This window comes from Drosophila elegans, unplaced genomic scaffold (assembly GCF_018152505.1).
Source record: "Drosophila elegans isolate 14027-0461.03 unplaced genomic scaffold, ASM1815250v1 contig_208, whole genome shotgun sequence".
In the NCBI taxonomy this organism is placed as follows: Eukaryota; Metazoa; Arthropoda; class Insecta; order Diptera; family Drosophilidae; genus Drosophila; species Drosophila elegans.
The window spans coordinates 143,159-162,030 of record NW_024545578.1 but is presented as its reverse complement, the minus strand read 5'-3'; the positions used below and the strand labels follow the sequence as shown (position 1 = coordinate 162,030).

General features: G+C 45.0%; 6 protein-coding genes and 1 long non-coding RNA gene across 9 annotated transcripts; 4 read left to right on the top strand and 3 right to left on the bottom strand.

Moving 5' to 3' along the window:
* The first annotated feature begins 29 nt into the window (after positions 1-29).
* Positions 30-662, top strand: LOC108146043. The gene is made up of 3 exons (XM_017271839.2): positions 30-131; positions 185-469; positions 536-662. Exons 1-3 carry the CDS (start codon positions 110-112, stop codon positions 565-567), a joined length of 339 nt encoding a protein of 112 aa, XP_017127328.1. The 5' UTR covers positions 30-109; the 3' UTR covers positions 568-662.
* A 67-nt stretch (positions 663-729) lies between these two features.
* On the top strand, positions 730-1,291 carry LOC108146044. Its single transcript, XM_017271840.1, has 2 exons — positions 730-834; positions 902-1,291. The coding sequence occupies exons 1-2, from the start codon at positions 819-821 to the stop codon at positions 1,207-1,209; spliced, it is 324 nt and encodes a 107-aa protein (XP_017127329.1). The 5' UTR covers positions 730-818; the 3' UTR covers positions 1,210-1,291.
* On the bottom strand, positions 1,234-5,530 carry LOC108146040 (transient receptor potential channel pyrexia). The gene is made up of 8 exons (XM_017271836.2): positions 5,093-5,530; positions 4,603-4,849; positions 4,275-4,542; positions 3,907-4,196; positions 3,580-3,848; positions 3,136-3,211; positions 2,349-3,080; positions 1,234-2,278 (listed from the first exon to the last, which is right to left on the bottom strand). The coding sequence occupies exons 1-8, from the start codon at positions 5,117-5,119 to the stop codon at positions 1,293-1,295; spliced, it is 2,895 nt and encodes a 964-aa protein (XP_017127325.1). The 5' UTR covers positions 5,120-5,530; the 3' UTR covers positions 1,234-1,292.
* Positions 5,531-6,615: 1,085 nt separating this feature from the next.
* Positions 6,616-13,590, top strand: LOC108145991. 3 transcript variants are annotated; one of them, XR_001774444.2, is made up of 4 exons: positions 6,759-6,867; positions 7,602-7,784; positions 8,312-11,939; positions 11,994-13,590. It is a non-coding gene; the product is annotated as an uncharacterized LOC108145991 (long non-coding RNA). The 3 variants fall into 3 exon arrangements; XR_001774443.2 differs by lacking the exon at positions 6,759-6,867 and adding an exon at positions 6,616-6,630 and having other exon boundaries at positions 8,312-13,590; XR_001774442.2 differs by having other exon boundaries at positions 8,312-13,590.
* LOC108145988 lies at positions 6,874-7,635 on the top strand. Its single transcript, XM_017271729.2, has one exon. The coding sequence runs from the start codon at positions 6,937-6,939 to the stop codon at positions 7,411-7,413; it is 477 nt and encodes a 158-aa protein (XP_017127218.1). The 5' UTR covers positions 6,874-6,936; the 3' UTR covers positions 7,414-7,635.
* A 1,300-nt stretch (positions 13,591-14,890) lies between the features above and the next one.
* LOC108145989 lies at positions 14,891-15,619 on the bottom strand. Its single transcript, XM_017271730.1, has 3 exons — positions 15,250-15,619; positions 15,132-15,191; positions 14,891-15,070 (listed from the first exon to the last, which is right to left on the bottom strand). The coding sequence occupies exons 1-2, from the start codon at positions 15,590-15,592 to the stop codon at positions 15,133-15,135; spliced, it is 402 nt and encodes a 133-aa protein (XP_017127219.1). The 5' UTR covers positions 15,593-15,619; the 3' UTR covers positions 14,891-15,070; position 15,132.
* A 410-nt stretch (positions 15,620-16,029) lies between these two features.
* Positions 16,030-16,778, bottom strand: LOC108145990. Its single transcript, XM_017271731.2, has 4 exons — positions 16,750-16,778; positions 16,548-16,687; positions 16,235-16,489; positions 16,030-16,163 (listed from the first exon to the last, which is right to left on the bottom strand). The coding sequence occupies exons 1-4, from the start codon at positions 16,776-16,778 to the stop codon at positions 16,030-16,032; spliced, it is 558 nt and encodes a 185-aa protein (XP_017127220.2).
* Positions 16,779-18,872: the final 2,094 nt, after the last annotated feature.

Sequence of the window (18,872 nt, the reverse complement as noted above, 5' to 3'; positions counted from 1 at the left end):
TCATATGCGGGTAAGGGGAGCTGCCCTATAAATAGGCGTCAGCGGGTTTTCGGGAGCTTCAGAAGTGACTTGCTTTCCAAGCGTAGCGGAAGTACCGCGCTTGTCTGAAATGGATCGTATTGGATTATTTGGTAGGTTGCCCTGGTGTGGAAATCAGCGACGGACGCTTAAGATCCTTTTCCAGGTTTCGCCCTTCTTTTGATCGGGATAACGATAGCCCACTGCTATCCCCAATTCGACAACTTAGAACAATTGGGAACGCAAAGACAAAACCCCTGGTTACGTCCTCAGCAACCAAATAGAGGCGGTAGCTCCACGACCACTTCCCGACCAACAACTCAGTCCCCGCAATACTTCGCTTGCTTCCAGTCCTGTCCGGCGACCAGCGAGTACAATCCCGTCTGTGGCAGTGATAACGTAAACTACTATAACGAAAACCGATTCAACTGCGCCTTGACCTGTGGCTTGAGTAAGTGGAAATGCAATTTATGACTGCAGATGAGTCGATGCGAAACTATCTCCTCTTCCCCTGCAGGAATCCAGCAGGTGCACACGGGCATTTGTTAGAGCTATATTATGGTCAAACATTTGGCAACTTATTATATTACACAATCAGTCTGATCGATGACATCATCGAATAAACACAAACACATAAAAAGCTAGCGATCTGGTTTACGACTTTTGTTTGACCCCAAGACAATCTGAATCTCGAGCTCCCAGTCAGTCGCAATCGGATCGTTTGTCTGTTTGCCTGCTGCTCTGTAGAACCTATAAATTACCATTCTAAAAGGGGCAGTTTTGAATATTATTTTGGAAGAATGGTCTACATATGCAGTGAGTCTTTGAAAAACACAGTCTTATTTTGCGTCTAGCAAATTATGTTAAACATATGTACCTGTAGCTATTGTGGCTTTGCTCTGCCCTGTCTTGATGTTGGGCGCTCCGTTGGAAAACCCGAATCCCAAGTCCCAGGTCGAGTACATAAGCAGCGACAAGAGAGTGGGATCTGCCAAGGAATACCCCAACATTGTGCCCATCACACGCCCGCCGGTCGTGACGCAAACCGCTCCTCCTCCTCCGCCAAATTCCAAGAATTTCGCATATAATCCGATGACGCAGACCTGGACACTGGTTGAGCCGGGCGATCCGGTGCCCAACGAAGAGACTCTCGTTTGGAACCAGAGCAACGACAAATGGCTTACTGGCTAAGCATCCCAGCAATTAGCGTGGCTATTCCTTAATCGTAATGTGCTTTAATTGTTAATAGGAATAAAACTAACACGGGACACGATTTAGCGATGGTGACGGTTATGACTGGAAACCACCGACTGACCCGACTGACTCTGCTGCCGCAGCCGGCACAGTTCATCAGCACTGTAGTTCAGTTTTCTAGTGGCGTTCTCCGAGAAGCGCTCGAATTTGGCCACCAGTTCACCCAGCTGCGTCTTGATCGCCTGCACCTCGGTTTGCACTGCGAATAGGCCATTCGCCTGGTTCTTCATCTTGACCGTTCCCTCCTGCTCTTGACGCAACTGCTGCGGCACATTCGTTGCTGATCGAGGACGCAGCAGCTCATGCATGTGGAAAATGTTCTGCGGAGTTTTCTTGGGACTCGCCATGACTGGTTCCGGCTGAAGGGAGTCCCTCTGGAACGTGTTCTGCTGACGCTGCAGGCTGCGGCTAAATATGTTGTAGTTGTCTTCGAACTGGCGACGCCGAAGGCTCTGGTTCCGGTCGCGCCGTTCTGCCACCAGTTTGTATACGTTAAGTTTAATGTCCTCGGGCAGCTGATTGTCGCGGGGGTCATTAGGCCGTATGGTGAATTGAAGTTTGTCCCGGGAGGTGCGCAGAAGAGCACTTCGCTTGCAGAGCTGGATTAAGTTGGTCGGTGCGCTTCGCAACAGGCGCGAGAAGAAGAGACTTTCTAGGCGCGACACCAGCTCCGCCTGGCGCACCAAACGATCCAGCGTAGCACTCACTTGCAGTCCTTGGATGTCGCTGACGGCCAATCCCACCATCAAGTTTGTCAGGATCACTGTGACGAGCAGCACGAAGGACAGAAATATTATGTGAGCGGTGACCGGAAACTTCACGGCATAGTCCCCATAGAATATGTCCTCAAACTCCAGCTCGCCGGACATCATGGTGATGGACTTTAGAAAGGACCAGGTGATGTTCTCGAAAGCAGGATAATCATTGAAGAGCACTGCAAAGCTTAGACCAAATGCTACTAGCAGGCAAATGTAGGCCAGCAGAAACTTTGCAAAGTTAAAAGCCACTAAGCAGAAAAGTAAAAATGTTTGAGTCGACCTATTCCTCCACACTTATGTATAAAAGAGTTTACATACCTTTGGTGAACATCTGAACGTATACGCCAAACATGGGGAATCGCCCCACCAACATCATTAACTCTAACCAGACCAGCAAAATCACCACAGCTGCCACGTGATGCTGCCACACCGGCACCCCCAGCAAATCGCCAGTTCGCAAGATCTCCGGAGACACACACAACAACACTCCGAAGACAATGGTCCATTGCAGCCAGTTCTCCCAGTACTTGGCGTAGCCGTGCAGACCGTGGGCCATCTGGAACACCTCCTTGCCGAGCAGGATTAGGTTTAGAATGATCACCAGGTATCCAACGGTGGACACGTAGCCTGGAGCCACGCACACTTCCCCATCCTTGCAGCAGCGCACGTAGACGGAGCAAGTGTAAAGCGTGAAAAGAAGTACAAAGAAAGTATGATAGGCCAGGCTCATGAGGAAGAACTTGCGGATGCGGCGCCACTTAAGGAAGAGAAACGTCTCGCAAAGCGGATGCATTAGGATGCGCTTCTGCCCGACCTCAATCAGGGACAAGAGCAGCTCGGTTTCGCCCCGCTCCATGGACGAACTGGGCACCAGGAGCCTGAAGTCCAGCTTAATCTGGCAGTCTACGTCGCCGATTTCATGGTCATTCGCCTTTATCGAACGGTCCAATTTCTGCATGAGTTTGGGGATGATCTCGGGCGTGCGCCGCACTATAAATGATAGTGCCGAGACGTGTCCGTCGGTCCTTGCGGTTATATCAGCCCCGTGCTCTGTGTACAAAAATAGCTCTCGATTAACCAGGAATTGCTTTTCCAAGTTACTTACCTATGAAAGTGTATACACAGCTGCTAAATTCATTCAGTGCTGCAATGTGGAGCGGTGTATACCCATAGTTATCTGCCTGTAAGTGATAGTCATGAATAAGTTTCAGGGTACTTAAAGGGTAACTTTCTGTAACCGATAAACCATTGAGTTTTCTTTTAGCAATAAACATAGAATCCGGTTTTGTTTTCACTGAAGTGTGAAAAAGTTCGAGAGTTCGAACACAGTTACCAAAGCTGGACGAGGGAGGGCAAATTGATGACGAATTGAATTTATTTTCGGAATGACTTTGTATTCTTAACTAGATAAACGGAGTCAAGTATTATAAACAACGTGTAAAGTACATTTTTAGACATGTTATTTTTAGTTGTACCGGTAACAACGTGGGCAATTTTCTAATGCTCACTTCCCACACAAAACATTCAAAAGCAAAAACTGTCACCTTACCTTGTTGACATCTGCCCCCGCCTTCAGCAGGGCGTTGCAGCAGTCTAGGCACCGCGATTGCTTGACTATGGCCGCGTGGAGAGCTGTTCTCCCGTCCCTGTAGACGGCATTCACATTGGCCCCATACGAGATGAGGACTTCCACGGTGCCGATCGACTGCGAAAGGCAAGCTAAGTGCAGGGGCGTCTGGTGGCTAGCATTTCGGCAGTCCACGTCGGCCCGGTGCTCTAGGAGCAGTCGAGCACACTCCACGTAGTCGTTTTCCGCAGCTGCAATTCAAGGCTAACCATAAGCATTTGTCGAAAGACGCCGTCAGCATCCGCTCACCCAAGTGCAGAGCCGTAACCTTTCCCTCGCCGAACTGAGATCGTACGTCGGCATTGTGGTTGAGGAGCAGCTGGACGCACTTGGCGAATCCCGCAGCGCTGGCCGTGTGCAGCGGCGTCTCCGTGTAGACCTGGGGAGTGTTCGGATCGGCACCATATTTCAGAAGGATCTCAACGCAGTCCACTGCGTTGACGTCGATGGCGTAGTGCAGGGCGGAACGCTTCTCGATGCCGATGTTGATGTTCGCTTTGCGCCGCAGCAGTAGTAAAATGCACTCGACGCTTTTGGAGCTGAGAGGAAATCGCATAATTAAAATCATATGAGATCCATGTGTTGCCACCAGATGTGGAGCAAATTTTTCCACTTACCTGGCGGAACAGTGTAGAGCCGTTACTTCTTTCTTGGAGTCCCAGCGATTCGGATCAGCGCCGTGGTCGAGCAGGACTTTGGCAATGGAAGCGTTGGCGCGGCTGCAGGCAAAATGAAGGGGCGTTCGGCCACGGGTGTCGGCCACGTTCGGATCCACGCTGTAGCTGTGGTGTTTGAACAAGTATTGAATGTTCTCTAAACTCCCGAACGCAGAGCAGCAGATCAAGGCCAGATTGCAGTCCCAGACTCCTGAGTCGGCCATTAGGTCTACGGGGCCACGAGAGTTAGTCTAAAATTTAAAGGACCCCTGACGAAACTGGTACTCACCCAGGAAACAACCAGACCTGACCATTTCCAGAACGTGCTTGCCCCCCGGCGCCGCGGCCAGAGTTTCCTCAATTTCCTCGAGCTCCCAGAGGATCTGATTCTGCTGCTGACGAGCGAAGATCTCGTGCGCCTCATCGCTGAACACCCCTGCGCTGTTGGCTTCGCTGGAGATGCTGCTTCGCTTGTCCAAGAGCAGATCCTCATCCGCCGCCTGGTCGCTCTCCGAATTCCACTTAAGATCGTTTTCCTACCAATCGAACAAAATAGTTAAAGGGCGACTGACATTGAAACTAAAACTATAAATATTAGAACATTTAGACTAATATATTTTAAAACGCTAAGGTAACCAAAACTAGTTTTCTTACTTGATTTTAATTTTTAACATGGAAAGTGAAAGCACAAAATGCAATGCAATTCACTTAAAATTATAAATAATAAAATCAAAACATTCACATGTAAGGCGCATGTAGGACCAGGTCGTTCCACTTACAATAATCGAAAAGCGCACGTTCTCCATCTTCGCGCCGCCACTTCTGTCTACGGTTATTTGTTTACACTGCCGTGGCCCAAACAATAATAAACTTTGGTTGGGTCAAAATCGAGAGACTGTTCAGCTGGGTCCGGCTGCCGATCCGAACCAATTCCAATTCGCCCCCTTGAGGGGGTCAATTACTTGGCCGCGGAGATCGCCTATAACTCATGGCACGCAAATAATTATCCCCCGGCCAATCTGTGCGGACACTCTGAATCTGTTCAGCCCCTAATTAGTGCGATATTGCGGGCACTTGTACACTTGCGCGATTTGTTTATTTGTCGAATATCTGGATATCTGGTGGTTTCTTCGCACTGCTACTCAGTGCTAATTTCTCTCGTTCGCCCCCGCGTTCTCTTTCACCCCTTTCACTGATCACGCCCCTGTGTACCGTTATTGCGTCCGCAACCGACGGCAGCAAAGTTCCACGGTGAACTGAATTGATCACTTTGGCTCTCGGCCTCCAGTGCCAGATCCCCGCACTTGTCCATTGCTTTCTGTCGGGCGGGATGAGTGGCCAGTAAATGTGTACGAGTACGGAACATACAGCGCGAGCACTCCAGTTGCTTAGCTTTTGCTTTCAAATCGCCCGCCAAGAAGACGCACGAGGGCAGCCCTGGCCTTCTGAATTTAGTATTTACCAGAGCTGTTCGTGCCACTCACATGTCAGAGTAGCATTAGCTAAATGCTAATGCGCCAATGGAATCAGGCACATTTAAAAAGTCCACTAATGCAGCAATGGAACCAGGCTATAAAAAGGTGATCCTTGTAGAATGCCGTTGTGAAGTGTGTATATCTTTGTGGTGTTTTCACTGTTTCGTACTCCCATTTTCCTATTAGTCATGAAATTGGTAACGTATTTGATCATTATTGAGCCGCAGCCCCACCCAGACATCTGGACTTCTGTGTTTCACATTTGTCAAAAATTCCAACCGTTTCCAACGGATGGACTTCGTGGAAAGAAGTCATAATGCCCTCGTCAAAACATTAACAAAGTCAACCGGTCAAGTGTTTTGATGAGCTACAGCGGTTAAAATCAGCTGAAATCGGAAGGTGAATGTGTTCTGTGGAAACCGAAGTTTCACTTTTTTCAAAAATCCCAATGGTTTTTCAGGTATGGAATGCGTGGTAAGAGGGTTGCACCGCAGAAACATCGGCTAATTATCGCATAAATTAGTCTGTCAAAGTCCGTCAAGTTTTAACGGTGGATTAAATGGGACGTTTTTGGAACGGCAAAACTTTATGGAACATCTCTGTGGAAATACGCTATAAGAGGTAGATGTCTGTTTGCAGACGCTATTAGGGAATACGAAAACAAGTTCTCATTTTTCTTATTCAGCGATTCAGCCCTGAATGAAACACCCCAACTAAGTCGCAGTCGGTATATTTTTTTGTTGGTATTTTTTAGTGTATTTGTCGGCTTGGCAACTGTGGCCGACTGGGAAAAAAATATTACAATTTTAATTTACAAATTACCGCCTTGCCATTGAAAACTGGTAAAATATAAAGCAAGATATAAGCTAAGCACCCATAGGGGCGATTTTATTTGGACCTGTTTCGTTGCGCAACACCAGCTGCTGGCCAAAAATACGGTCCAAAGTAGGTACTGCCTGCGGTCGGGCAGTGCTATAAAAGGCCGCACACTTGACGTGCTCGCCACAGTTGGAAAGAGAGCGTTGGATAGAGAGAACCAATAGTTTCGTTGAAAAATTTGAAGGCAGTCGCAGTTTAAGGTGTGTGTGTGTGTGTATACCAAGTTTCCAAATTTTCCTCTTTTCGTCGCAAACAAAAAATTTGTCAATATGGTGGCGTACTACGACGAGTGCGACGCCACCGAGAACCCCAAGACCCTCACCGACTGGGTGCGTAATTTCCGCGTGAAACGCCAGAAAATGCGACGCAAGTTGCGTGGCGCTGGCAATGATCTGCGCGTGAACGCCATTTTGTCGACGGCCCTGCTCCACGCAGAGCACGAGCTGCGCAGAAAGCAGCAGGAGCGGTTCAGCCGCTGGCTGGAGATGCAAACGCGATTTGTGCCCCACGGCAGGACGCACTGCGCCAGTGACGCGGTGGCCACCTCGAACGCCAAGGCTGCTGCGGAGGCGGAGGCAGAAAGCAATTTGTGGAGCAGCGAGCTCAGTGGCCTCGACAATTTTATGCGCAGCCTGAGCAGCAACAACAACAAGGGCGCCAGCAACAACAATGGCAGCAACAGTTGCACAGGAATTGGCAGCAACAACAACAGCCAGCTCAGCTGCGCCATTGCAGTGGCCAGTTAGAAAGAGATGAATATATGATGCTGTGTGTGTATACGTGACTGACACATACGCACATGCACAAAATGGTGGCACAAAGAGCGAAAACTGTTTGATTTTCAGCTGTCGTAACATTTCCCTTTACGTCGCCCTAGCTTTATTTAATCATTGTTAAACTAGTTTTATTACGACAACCCATTTCTCATTTGCAGTCGCAAACGTGTGCAAGGCTGTTATAGATTGTAATAAAAGAAGATTGGAAGAGTGTGAAGAGACTAAGGAGCTGAACAAACGGCCTTCGAATCGAGAGTGGTGTGAGTCATGGGCGCTGCCACCAGAAATAATATCCATGCAAAAAGCCCACAGGAAAAGCCTTTGGTCCCGGAGCACACTCGGTTTGTAAATCAGAATACTATTTATACCTAGTTAAGTTTCGTAGTTTAAACTTGTAACGAAATTGGTGGTCGCAGACTAATATTTCTACGACGTCACGGTTAGAGAGAGACAATGAAACTCTATACAAACAAGTCTGCGAAAGTGTATGTGTGCATGAACGCTTGTGCTATTTTTGTGTACACCAAGTTGAGCTACTTTTGTTGTCCGATGTGTCGAGAAATTCGATTTCGAGCATTCGTCATCGCATTTCCACGAGGTAATTACGGTTCACATTGAATTTCTGTCGTTTAAAAGAAAAGGGGGCAATACTCTAAAGTAAAATGAAATTCTTAATTGTACATGTACTTAAAGTAAGCATACAGAACTGATATTTGATAAAACCTAAAATAAAATTATTGTAAATGATTATGTTGAAATCAATACTGCCTTTACTTATTATTCACTCTGATTCGTCGCTAAGCAAACCCTATCCCCACTACTCCCCCGTTTGTCATTACTCGCACCTATAATCGATTTTGTTTTGCAGTTTCCTGCTCCTCGCACGTTAATGGCAACGATGAGGAGGAACGGAACACTAAACAAGCAACTACGTCGTAGTGGGCAACTGCAAGAAATCAAATTCCGGTGATCCGGACAACAGCAACCATGCGACTTTGACTATGACTGGTAGCGAAGAAACCTGATCGTCGCAGCGACGATGGTGTTGCGTTATTGAGTAACTGAGTGAGTCTTCACGTCTGTCCGAGTCACCCTTACCTCTACCGCCTGGCAATGAGTTCCGAAAACCAGCACAGATCGTCGGAGCAAGGAGCAGCAGCAGCAATCACCACCGAGTCTCCGTCTCCTCTGCATGACATGACAATGCCCATGTGATTCAGTCGTAGCGGACAGATTAATGGGGACAAGGCGGAATGCGGCAGCAGCTCCAGCTCACATCAGCTTACCTGCGTTTAAAGCTCTCCTGGCCATCGACAACTATCGACCAACTACCACCACTTATTCAGCATAGAACGCTTCGCAGCTGTTGAGCACCACCCACCCATCCACACAGATACACGGTATTTGGTATATCAGCTGCGAACAAAATATTGCTTTTTGAACAGATTTACAGCGAAAATAACAGTGGAGCGGATCAGCCGTCGAAATACATCGTTTTGCGGTTTGGATTTTTAGGAGCTCATGTCTCACCCTCGCTTTAAAGCCTTTTGGGATTACTCTCGTGATTAACGCCTAAATTGCAGACGTCGGATTTCAAATTTGACTGGGGTATATGATCTCCAACGGCCTTCGCTCGGCGCTTATTATTGGACTTCTTCTCTTTTACTTTTTATGATTTTGGCAGGCAATGATTGGACCCTAGGCGTTTACCCTTCCTTTTCCCCTAATCTTTGGGCTAGATTAAGCCAATTTAATCTTTGTAGCGGCATCTCACAGTTGATCGGTTCCTGTGGGTGCCAGTGCGTGATGCCCACCCTACTGTACTCGCACTCTCCAAGTGCTCGGAGTCCTGAGAGCGCCAGTCGCAGATCATCGACGAAACTTAATCTGAAGCACGCGTAAAAGAGTTAGTAGACTAGGCACAAGCGTCACTTTTCGTTTATTTTTCTAGCGATGCAGCGCAGTTGAACGGTGCCTGCGTGCATCAGCATGAAAATATGGGAGCATGTGCGGCGAAGAATCCCCTCTATTTAACACTGCGTTCTTTAATTCGAAGGCCAGGAACATCGATGGGTTGAAAGCCAAACCGTAAATCGTTTTTGATACTAAGTTCGATCAAAATGCTCCCGTTATATTATTTCTAGCGCATTGCTCTGCAGCTGGGCATACGGAATGCTCCTACGATAGCTACCATTAATGTCGGATTTTCCTCTGTAGATATGCCGAGAAGTAAAAGCTTTAAAAATTCAAGAAGCAGACGCCAGGAACAGCCAATCAATCGTAAAATCTGAAGAAATTGCAATCGAAATCCCGTTCTTTCGTATTTTGTAGTAATGCTCTTCATGGACAGTTAAGCTGCAGGGAAATTGCAAGCCAGCTTAGTTGGGCGGTCCGCCAATCACATGTAAATAATATTTCTGTCTTGTAGCGATATGGCTGCAGTAGAATGTGCCTGCCCATATGTCATCTGTAGCTTATATCAAGTTATTGACGTCGAAAGCAACAGCAATTCGTCCCGTCGACCACTTCAAACAGAGTTATTCCTCAGAGCAACTTCAAGACCGACAAAATAAGCACTTTCCATGAAGTTTCTCCTTATCGTACCGCAGTGAAAGAGCGATTAATTAATGTATTCATTACAGTGTAAATTCCAAGACGTAAGGGAAAAACATGCATACAGCAAAAAAAATGACGCGATGAGCATCCAAACTAACGTAACAACTATGATATGTGAAATCGAAATCCTTTTCTTTCGTATTTTGTAGAAATACACATAGGCGAACAGTAAAGCTGCAAGGAATATGCACGCCAGCCTTTACCGGATCACGTAAATTATTTTTAGTTTGTCGAACAACATATTTCTGTCTTGTAGCGATGTGGCTGCAGTTGAATGTGCCTGCCCATATCTCAACAATAGCTTATGAGCCGAGACCGACAGCGAACCGTCGATTCCCAGGCCTTCTAATGGCGGCGTTTCAGCCACACGTTTGGATCGTCACAAAGCTCATTTTCTACTGAAGTTTCTCTATTCTTTCTTAATGAACTAGAGGCTCATTTATGAATTCATTGCAGTTCTTATACAAAGACATGAGTTTCTACCGCCCGTACCAATTTATCACACTGTCTACTTACCTGCGCACACTCGCCTGTTTTAAAACCTACCGAGAACATGTAGCAAAATTTCTTGAGGCAATGGGAATCAAATGCCAACTTGAAAGCAATAACACCAACACTCAGTCGTCGCAGTCCAACATCCATTCAACACGTCGAGTTCGATTTGAAACGCAGGTCAGGTCTGAACACAACTAGAACGCTTGCACCTGTTTTCAGCTTAATTTCGCGCCAGGATGGTGGTCTTTTTTTTTTTTTTTTTGTTTTTTAGAAGGAACGACGTCTGGCTTTGGGCATCGTGTCTATTGGCCAGGACCCATATGTGTCTTCCCAGAGTGAGAACTTTAGCAGTCATAAATTTATTTTACACTTCTTGCAGCGGTGCCACACAGTTGAGTGTGCCTGTGGGCATCGACTTAGCTGCATTCGAAAGGCCTTGGAGTTGAGGAGCTAGCGACGGACCGGTCGGTTGATCAAGACGTGCACCGATCCTAGCTGGGCGAGTCTACTGCTGTGCTGCTGCAAATCGTTAAGGGAATCCAAACGATGCATCAAGTCCATCCAGTTAGGCTTCTCTTAGCAAGTAGAGCGCAACGCCTCTACAACGACAACCAATTTAAGCTCACCTGCTACTGCAAAAGAGCACAAAGCGTCCAGTCAACATCGAGTATTACCACAGAAAGCATGCAACCAGAAACTGCGTCCCGCTGCTTGTGCCGATTGTGAACCTAATGTTTTTACATTACAGCCGAGATTTCTGCCGAAGAGGTCTGCTGGTATCTATCTAACCACTAGACAGTGCCAAGGACAGAGCCTAAAGATGACTGGACCATCCGTTGTTCAGACCGCGCCAGGCCCAGTCCAAATTGGGTGCCGCACCGGGCCGCAAGATCCACACACGGGCCTTGCTACAGAGCCAAAGTCGGAGCTAGAGTCTGGCGCCGTGATGTTCTGAGCTGAGCCTGAATCTAAGCACGTACTGCATTGCACCGCACAGAATTGTGCGTTCGGTCCACGCTAAAGGGAAACAAATGCGTTTGGACCGAGAGCCGCTACACCGCACCATCACCAGTATTCGCTGAGAAGTGAGCTGATGTGTTGTCGTTGTTACAGGGCTGCTGCTGCAACTGCGCCACTGGCATCCTCGCCTAGCGTCGCTATTTATCACTTGTCACTTCCAGCGATCGGCAGTGTTCATCATTCAGCGTTCATCGTTGAATGACATCCGGACAGATCAGAAGCTAGCGACATGGGAAGCAACTGCGATTAGCATTCAAGCATCCGAATCTAAAGATGTGCAGCAGCAGCAGTTGAAGACTATCGGTCAGTCCAGACAGCTAGCCGAAGTCGACGCAGACTTGAAAATCGTGGCGCAGGACAGACGAGTACGTCGATCACCTTCAGTGGGTTGTCGTTTTACTTGCACTTTCCTTCCGTAGGTAGCCCAGAAATCGAGAAAGCCCATATCCATCGCAAAGGGAAACAATTGCGATTAGTGTTCGAAGACCGAGCTGGGCGGCCAATGGGTCGCGCCACGCTCCGCCAGTTGAGCCCATAACTCCTGGCCCGCCTATCATCGTACCGCAAAGGGAATCAATTGCGAGGTGGTACTACAGCAGTCGAGCTCCCCGTTGAGCTCCTGGTCCTAGTCAAGCTCCCAGCTGAGCTTCTGGTCGAGTTCTTCGCCTCAGCATTAATATCGTAAAGGGAATCCAATGCGATGTACAGCGACAGCGGCAGGCAGGGTCATCCAAGACACAAAGGTATATAAGCAGAGTTCTAGTCGTGCATTTACGCTTTCCAGGAACGCCCACGACCCTCTCATAAGCTACCGAGCACGTGTCTGAATCACTACCCGGCCAATGTCGAAACTGGCTGCAATGCCAAGCGCACCACCAACCATACTCGTCATGTTGGTCTCAAAGGGAATCCAAGAGACACGCGCCCCGCGGTACAGCCAGCTGAAACACACTTATTTTGTTTCTGTTCCTTTAACATATCATTGCAGCTTGATGATCTAAGTAGCAAACATTTCAGACACATTGAATACGTAAGGCTTCAGGCTTGTCCTGTTAAGTAGAAAATAACATTTTTTTTTTTTTCAAACTCCATTGTAAGCTATTGTAACCCATGACTTTAAACCTTTGCCCAAAGAGCCAATGCAGACGTCCGACTTTGTTGAAGAGTGCAGCAGGCTGGATAGTACAGACCAGAAGTAGCAGCAGCAGCAATCAGTTTATAAGCAGGACCAAAATTAGCGCGAAATGCATGGCAGTAAGCAGTAAGGAATGGGAGCAACGTCCAGCGCGTTTTGAACTACAGAGGCCCTTTCAAGACCCGATCCAAGGCAGGGAGAGCAGCATACAAAGGCCAAGGCAGCCTTGACATTCAGAACCTCCGACTTTGCACCTACTACCTTCGACCCGTTTTCAATGTGTTTTCAATCTCCAAATTCGCACCCTGGTTCTATTTGGAGCAGACTTAAAACACGACACCACGTAGGAGTACACACGCTTTTATCACTTTTCATGATCACCCTTCATGAACTGCAAGTGGAGCAACACGTAGGCTGGAGGTATAATTTCTTCGCTAAACACAATTTCATCGACCCGCAACCGTTTTTTCCGATATTCTACCACTGGCTTGGAAAAGCTAGCTATTGACTCTGCTGTTTTCGGGACTGATGGCGGCTCCAGACTTTATTTCAACATTTACCCCTCCCCCCACCGAATGTGCAGTTGGACTGTATTTACGTTTCGCTTCGCTATACCACTGGGCAGTTACTTTTTCTCTGTGAGGACCCTTCGTGAGGATATTAGATTTGTTGGAGAATTGTTCTTAAAATTTGACTGCGGCGCGGGATTAAGACATAAAGAAAAGCTGACAGCGGCGTGGGATTTAATAAGGACTAAGGACGGCGGCGGGGGATTTTCAAAACGACGAAGCTGATGGATACATAGTTTTGACTGCGGCGGGGGATTCGAAGTGTAGCGACGTGGGATTATTAGGGCGTTTAGGCGAGGGCGCTAGGGATATTTCTAAAACGACTGTTGGAATTCATGAATATTAATGACTGCGGCGGTGGAGGCAGGCGGTGTGGAGCGCGAAGTTGGACTGCGGCGTGGGATAAGCAACAACAATTCGGCGGCGCGGGGGTCCAGTGTTTGTTGACGGCGGCGTGGGAATATTGCTAAGTTTTGACTGCGTCGTGGGAGAACCTGACTGCGGCGTGGGAGCTTTGACGGCTGCGAGGGATCCTCTTCGGTTCAAGATCTTCGGTCCAATTCCAGAGATACAATCACGGAGCCTGACATCGCGTCGTACCAGTCCATTTATTGATAGTTCAAAGCTGATATACTTATTTTATGCCGTGATCATCGTCCCAATATCCGCACCCCTGACTCAGCCCATCTCTGGACAATTCATCATTTGTACACATATATTTACACTTCTGGAATACCGGAAAGCAACCCCAATATTAACGACGATGTTCCGATTATTTGGACGTGCTCCGAATCGAATGCATAATAAATTGTAGTTTGAAAAAATGAAAATGTAAATTGATTTTATTGGGTTCCTTGAAGAGGAATATCATGTTTAAACAGAAAGGTTTCCGTAAGGACTGGAGTAAGAACTTCCATGGACTGTGCGGCCGCCTTGAGGTACACTATTGGATGTTTGATTATATGCTTGATTAAAAGTTCCATTGCTCCTTCCGGAGAGAAGTGCTGGGGTGACGATCTGACCTTGGGGAAAGTTTGGTTGGAGCCGGCCCGATGGAAAAGCTTCTGGCTTCGGATTATTACTGGCTATCCATCCGTTTGGAGCACTACCTGATGGAACACTGCCTGATGTCGCGCCGTAAAAGCCGTGATTGCTGGGGAACCAAGTTCGATTCTGAGGGGATGATGAAAATCCTGGAGTTTTGAAAGCAGATTGGTTATTCGTTGGCACAATCCAATGAGGCGCTACCATGGTCCGGGTATATGTTTTGATTTCGGGACCAAAGGCCGAGTGATTGTATGCTCCGTTATGGGTGCGGGCAGGCGTAAAGATTGTAGCGTTGGCACGACGATGAACCGGACCGGAAACTCTTGCTACTACCAAAGCCCGGAATTGCAAATGTCCAAAAAGCATAGCTGAATGGAGGCCGAATGGTTTGTTAGTAAAGTTTCACTCAAAAACTTAAATATATTTTCTACCCAATATAATGACCAAGTGAAACGACGAAAGCATCTTCGCGTACATTCTCATCAAAATTCACACCGGAACTGTGTTTGGAAACCCACTTAGACATTGTGCACAAGTGCCAACAGTGCCAAGGTTATCAAGATTGTTTTTCAGAAGTAAACGTATATATAGTTGTACATCTTTGTGTTAGTAATAATATTAATATAACGTCTATTTACAGTTCGTCATCTCTCTTTGCTCTTATCAATTTCCATGGACTGGGAACACCAAATTAAAATGCTGGTTTGACGAAATCATCTCTGGCAAGTATATATGTTATGTCTATCTATGTAAATATAGATTACTTTAGAAGCGGTATCCGATGTTGGCTGAACCTACATATGTACCTCAGCCGCGAGTCATCGCAAATAGACCTTCGCAACTGCCTCGTCGAACTATTTGTATGTCTAAAAAGTGGTAGGTTAGATGTGGATCCGGAAGTAGATGACGAACTATTAAACTCACCAGCACCACAAAAACGAGCGCAGTTAAATTTCTGCTCGTTTAGATAGAGCTGCATATTACTCCCGCAAATGGGATTATACTGCGAAGTAGTGGGGCAGCTACCAAAGCAGTTCAGAAATTCCTGTGTCGGAGGCGGAGCTGGTACGAATGGAGTGATTGCTCCGGGTATTCTAACATTGTTGACCAGTACCAAGTTAGAGGTTGTGGAGGAGAACAGCCCTGGTGTCGTTGTCTCAGCGCTAGCCAATGGGTTTCCTAATGTTTGAAAAATTAGAGGGTCCTGGGTTGCCCCCAACTGACTTAAGCAAGCCAAAATCAAAACTGATTGCCAGTTGCTGCACATCGTTAATCGAATCCGCAAGCTTTTAACTTAAATCGCTGCCTGAGTGAAACTGATGCGAAATACACCTGTACATTAAAAAACGTCAACATGATAGAGGCAGAGGCGCGCTAAGACTTTTGTCAAGGAGTTAATTTGTTTAATTTAGTCAATTTGGGACTTCAAATATACTGAAAGTTAAGCATATTTACTTGTTTTGTTAAATCTTAAATGTATTTCTTACATTCGTTAAAATGCGTACGCCACTGAATACAGGTTTTTGAAGGCGTGTATCTCTGGAAAATCCAGTTCTATAAAATAACAGCAATCAGTTTTTGGTTTATTATTTTCTGTTTAAATCTATTATAAGCTAGGGTGGAACCACCAGAAATCCCTGATTTGACTCATCTAAAATCTAGTTTGGTAAATCCCGACAAGCAAGTGTTAAATACATGCATATCTTAGCCAATAATAATATTGTTGTAGGGAACTGTTGTTACCCGAGGCCCCGGCATTGAATATGTAGGTGAGACATATTGCATAGAACGCTCCAATTTTTTGTAGTTTTTAGAGATTCCTACAAAGCCGATGCTAGCTGAAATTTGTTTTATTTTTGTATTGTGTTCAAATATATACACTAACATGCAATCCGGTTCCTTTACTTACAGTTTGAAGTGCGAGGCACACTTATTGGTTCGGGGGCATTATTAATTGGAACAGCACCTTGCGAATTCGAGTCTTGTGGGCTTTTCGGATTCATGGATCGCTCGAAATCTGGACTCAATGTTCTCTGTAGGCATTTGCCCATATGTAGGCTTCGCCGAGACCGACCACAGCGACAGACAGCAACTAAGTTTTTGTACATCTCTGGAGACACGAAACTTGATTCGCCCTGATTGTTGTGCAGGATTGGGCATAACTCTATGGAAACGTCTGGTTAGAACTTTAAAATCGAAAATTAAGTTTAAATTAAGTTTACCTTGGAGTTTTAGCCGGTCCGTTAATTGAGAATCAATCTCATTTTGGTGGTAAAATTTGTTAATTTGCTTGTCTGAAACTTGGGTCCACACTTTTGGAAAACTACGGCGCGACTTGTGCTCCATGCGCACTTGTTCCTTTCTAAAATAAATTTGCGCAAAGGTTAATATTCAGAAAATTAATTTTACGTAAGGAAATCTAACAGTTTTCCAATTACTTTAGCTGGTTCCATGACACCTCTTTTAAATTTCTTGTGAAAATATCTGTTTCATTAAACTTTAACTTTACTGTTAATATTTTACCATGGCAACATGACCTTAGTTACACAGAAATACACGAGTCTATATATGTAGCTATTGATTTTTAGTTACTTTAAACAAACGAAAACATCTCGTAACGAGGTAAGTTTACAAGCGGAATGGTAGGCCAAACAAGAGGTTTCTCCAAAAAATGGTAGCAGAAAACCATGCTGGCCAAAATTTTCAGCTGATGTCGGCTACGGATTATTAGGTAATTTTTTTAAAGAGCCATTTTTGTTTTTGGCTCTGGGTCACTATACTGCAAATCCGATTTTTGAAAATTTTAATTTCACTAAATTGCCCAGAAAATCTACTCAAAACAACAGGCCAAAATTTGAGCGCAGATTCTTAGAAAGTTAAAAAACTGTCTGTCCGTTCGTCGGTCCGATTCTATGCAAACTAGTCTCTCAGTTTTAGAGCTATCTGCATAAAACTTTCCCAAAAGTTCTCTTTCCTATTGCAGATAGTATATGTACATATCCGAACGAGTCGGATCGGACAACTATGTATGTATATACATAGCTCCCATTGAAACAATCAGAAAAAAATTATAGTTTTGATGTTTTTTAATTTTATTCTTGGTCTTACGAGATTTAGCATTGGTTTAATATTTCAGAATTAAAGTAATAAAACCAAATCAAATGCTTTGTTTAATAGTCTATATATTTCTATAAAATAATCGTCACAAAATGTGATATCAGAAGTTTTTGGATTTGAAGGTACGATCGTCACGTTAATTATACCTCGTCAGGAGGTGTTTTTGTTTGATATATTATATGAGTATGCTTAAGAAAATGAAATTTATATTATGTATTATTGTTTTGTTATTTTATTTGTAAGAATACAATACAATTGTACAAGACATAACAATTTTTAGAATAAGTAGTTTGTTGATCAACAAAAAAATTTATATTTTGTATAATGGATTTTTTTTGGCATATTTCCAATGACTCAAATTCATGCAAAATTATATAAAAAATAAAAAATCTATTGAAAAAAAATACTTTCTTGTGAAGTCATTGAAATTTAAATGTTTTATGCAACCCACTGAAGCCGAGTTATATGCTGCTTCACATACTCATAAAATACATACGCAAAACATATAATAATGCATACACTGAAGAGCGGTTTGATGTCATCATAAAGCTTTTTGAATATTTAAAAAATAAATTACAGTTTTTTAAACTTTCGATGATGCAGATGCAAAGAAGAAACAAACAAAAAAATTACTAATATTGGCAGCTAGGGCACCAGTAGATGGCATTTTTAAAAGTTGATAAATCTTAAGCCAATTTATACTTTTAAATAGTTTACATTTTATCTTATTTATTTATCTTATACGTAAATGTGTGTTAAAATGAATTGAATTCGTTTCCTACTATTTTGTTTCCCGCTAAAAACAATTTTTACGCATTTTCCTATTGAAAAACGATAGATCTAGTGGGAAAATAGCTAAATTGGAACCCTGCTGCGTAGGCTACCAGCTGGGTCGGCTGGTGAGCCAGCGGAACAGGAGATGCCCTTCCGGCTTTGCCTGCAGCCATCAGTTTTCCCATGAATTGCGTCCTCTGCGTCGCGGGCCGCGACTCGAGGCGGAGCTGACCCTGCGCATCATGGGCGATGCCCAGCCCTGGCCATCATCTGGATCTACTTCGAAATCGTTAAAAAACAAAGAAGTTATTCCGATCTTCCTACTTATTTCCATTTCAATACATTCAATTTAATTTGTATTTATAATAATCTCCAAATATCATGATACCATCTGCAAGTTTATACTGAATAGCTTATATCACTTACTAAAGGCGTTGCAAAAAAAGTGTCAGTGTCTAACGCTTAGGTGATTAATTTAATCAACGTTTCTTAAGAGATGGTAGCATATCTTCTCATTTTCGGCATGCCGCATGCAAATACAAGGGACTTAATTTTAATTTATTCGCGCCTATCGTGCCAATTTCGTGACACGCACAAATAAACAAAGTGATTTCCCATCTCTATGTTGTGATGGGCTTAGATCCAACGGTTGTTTT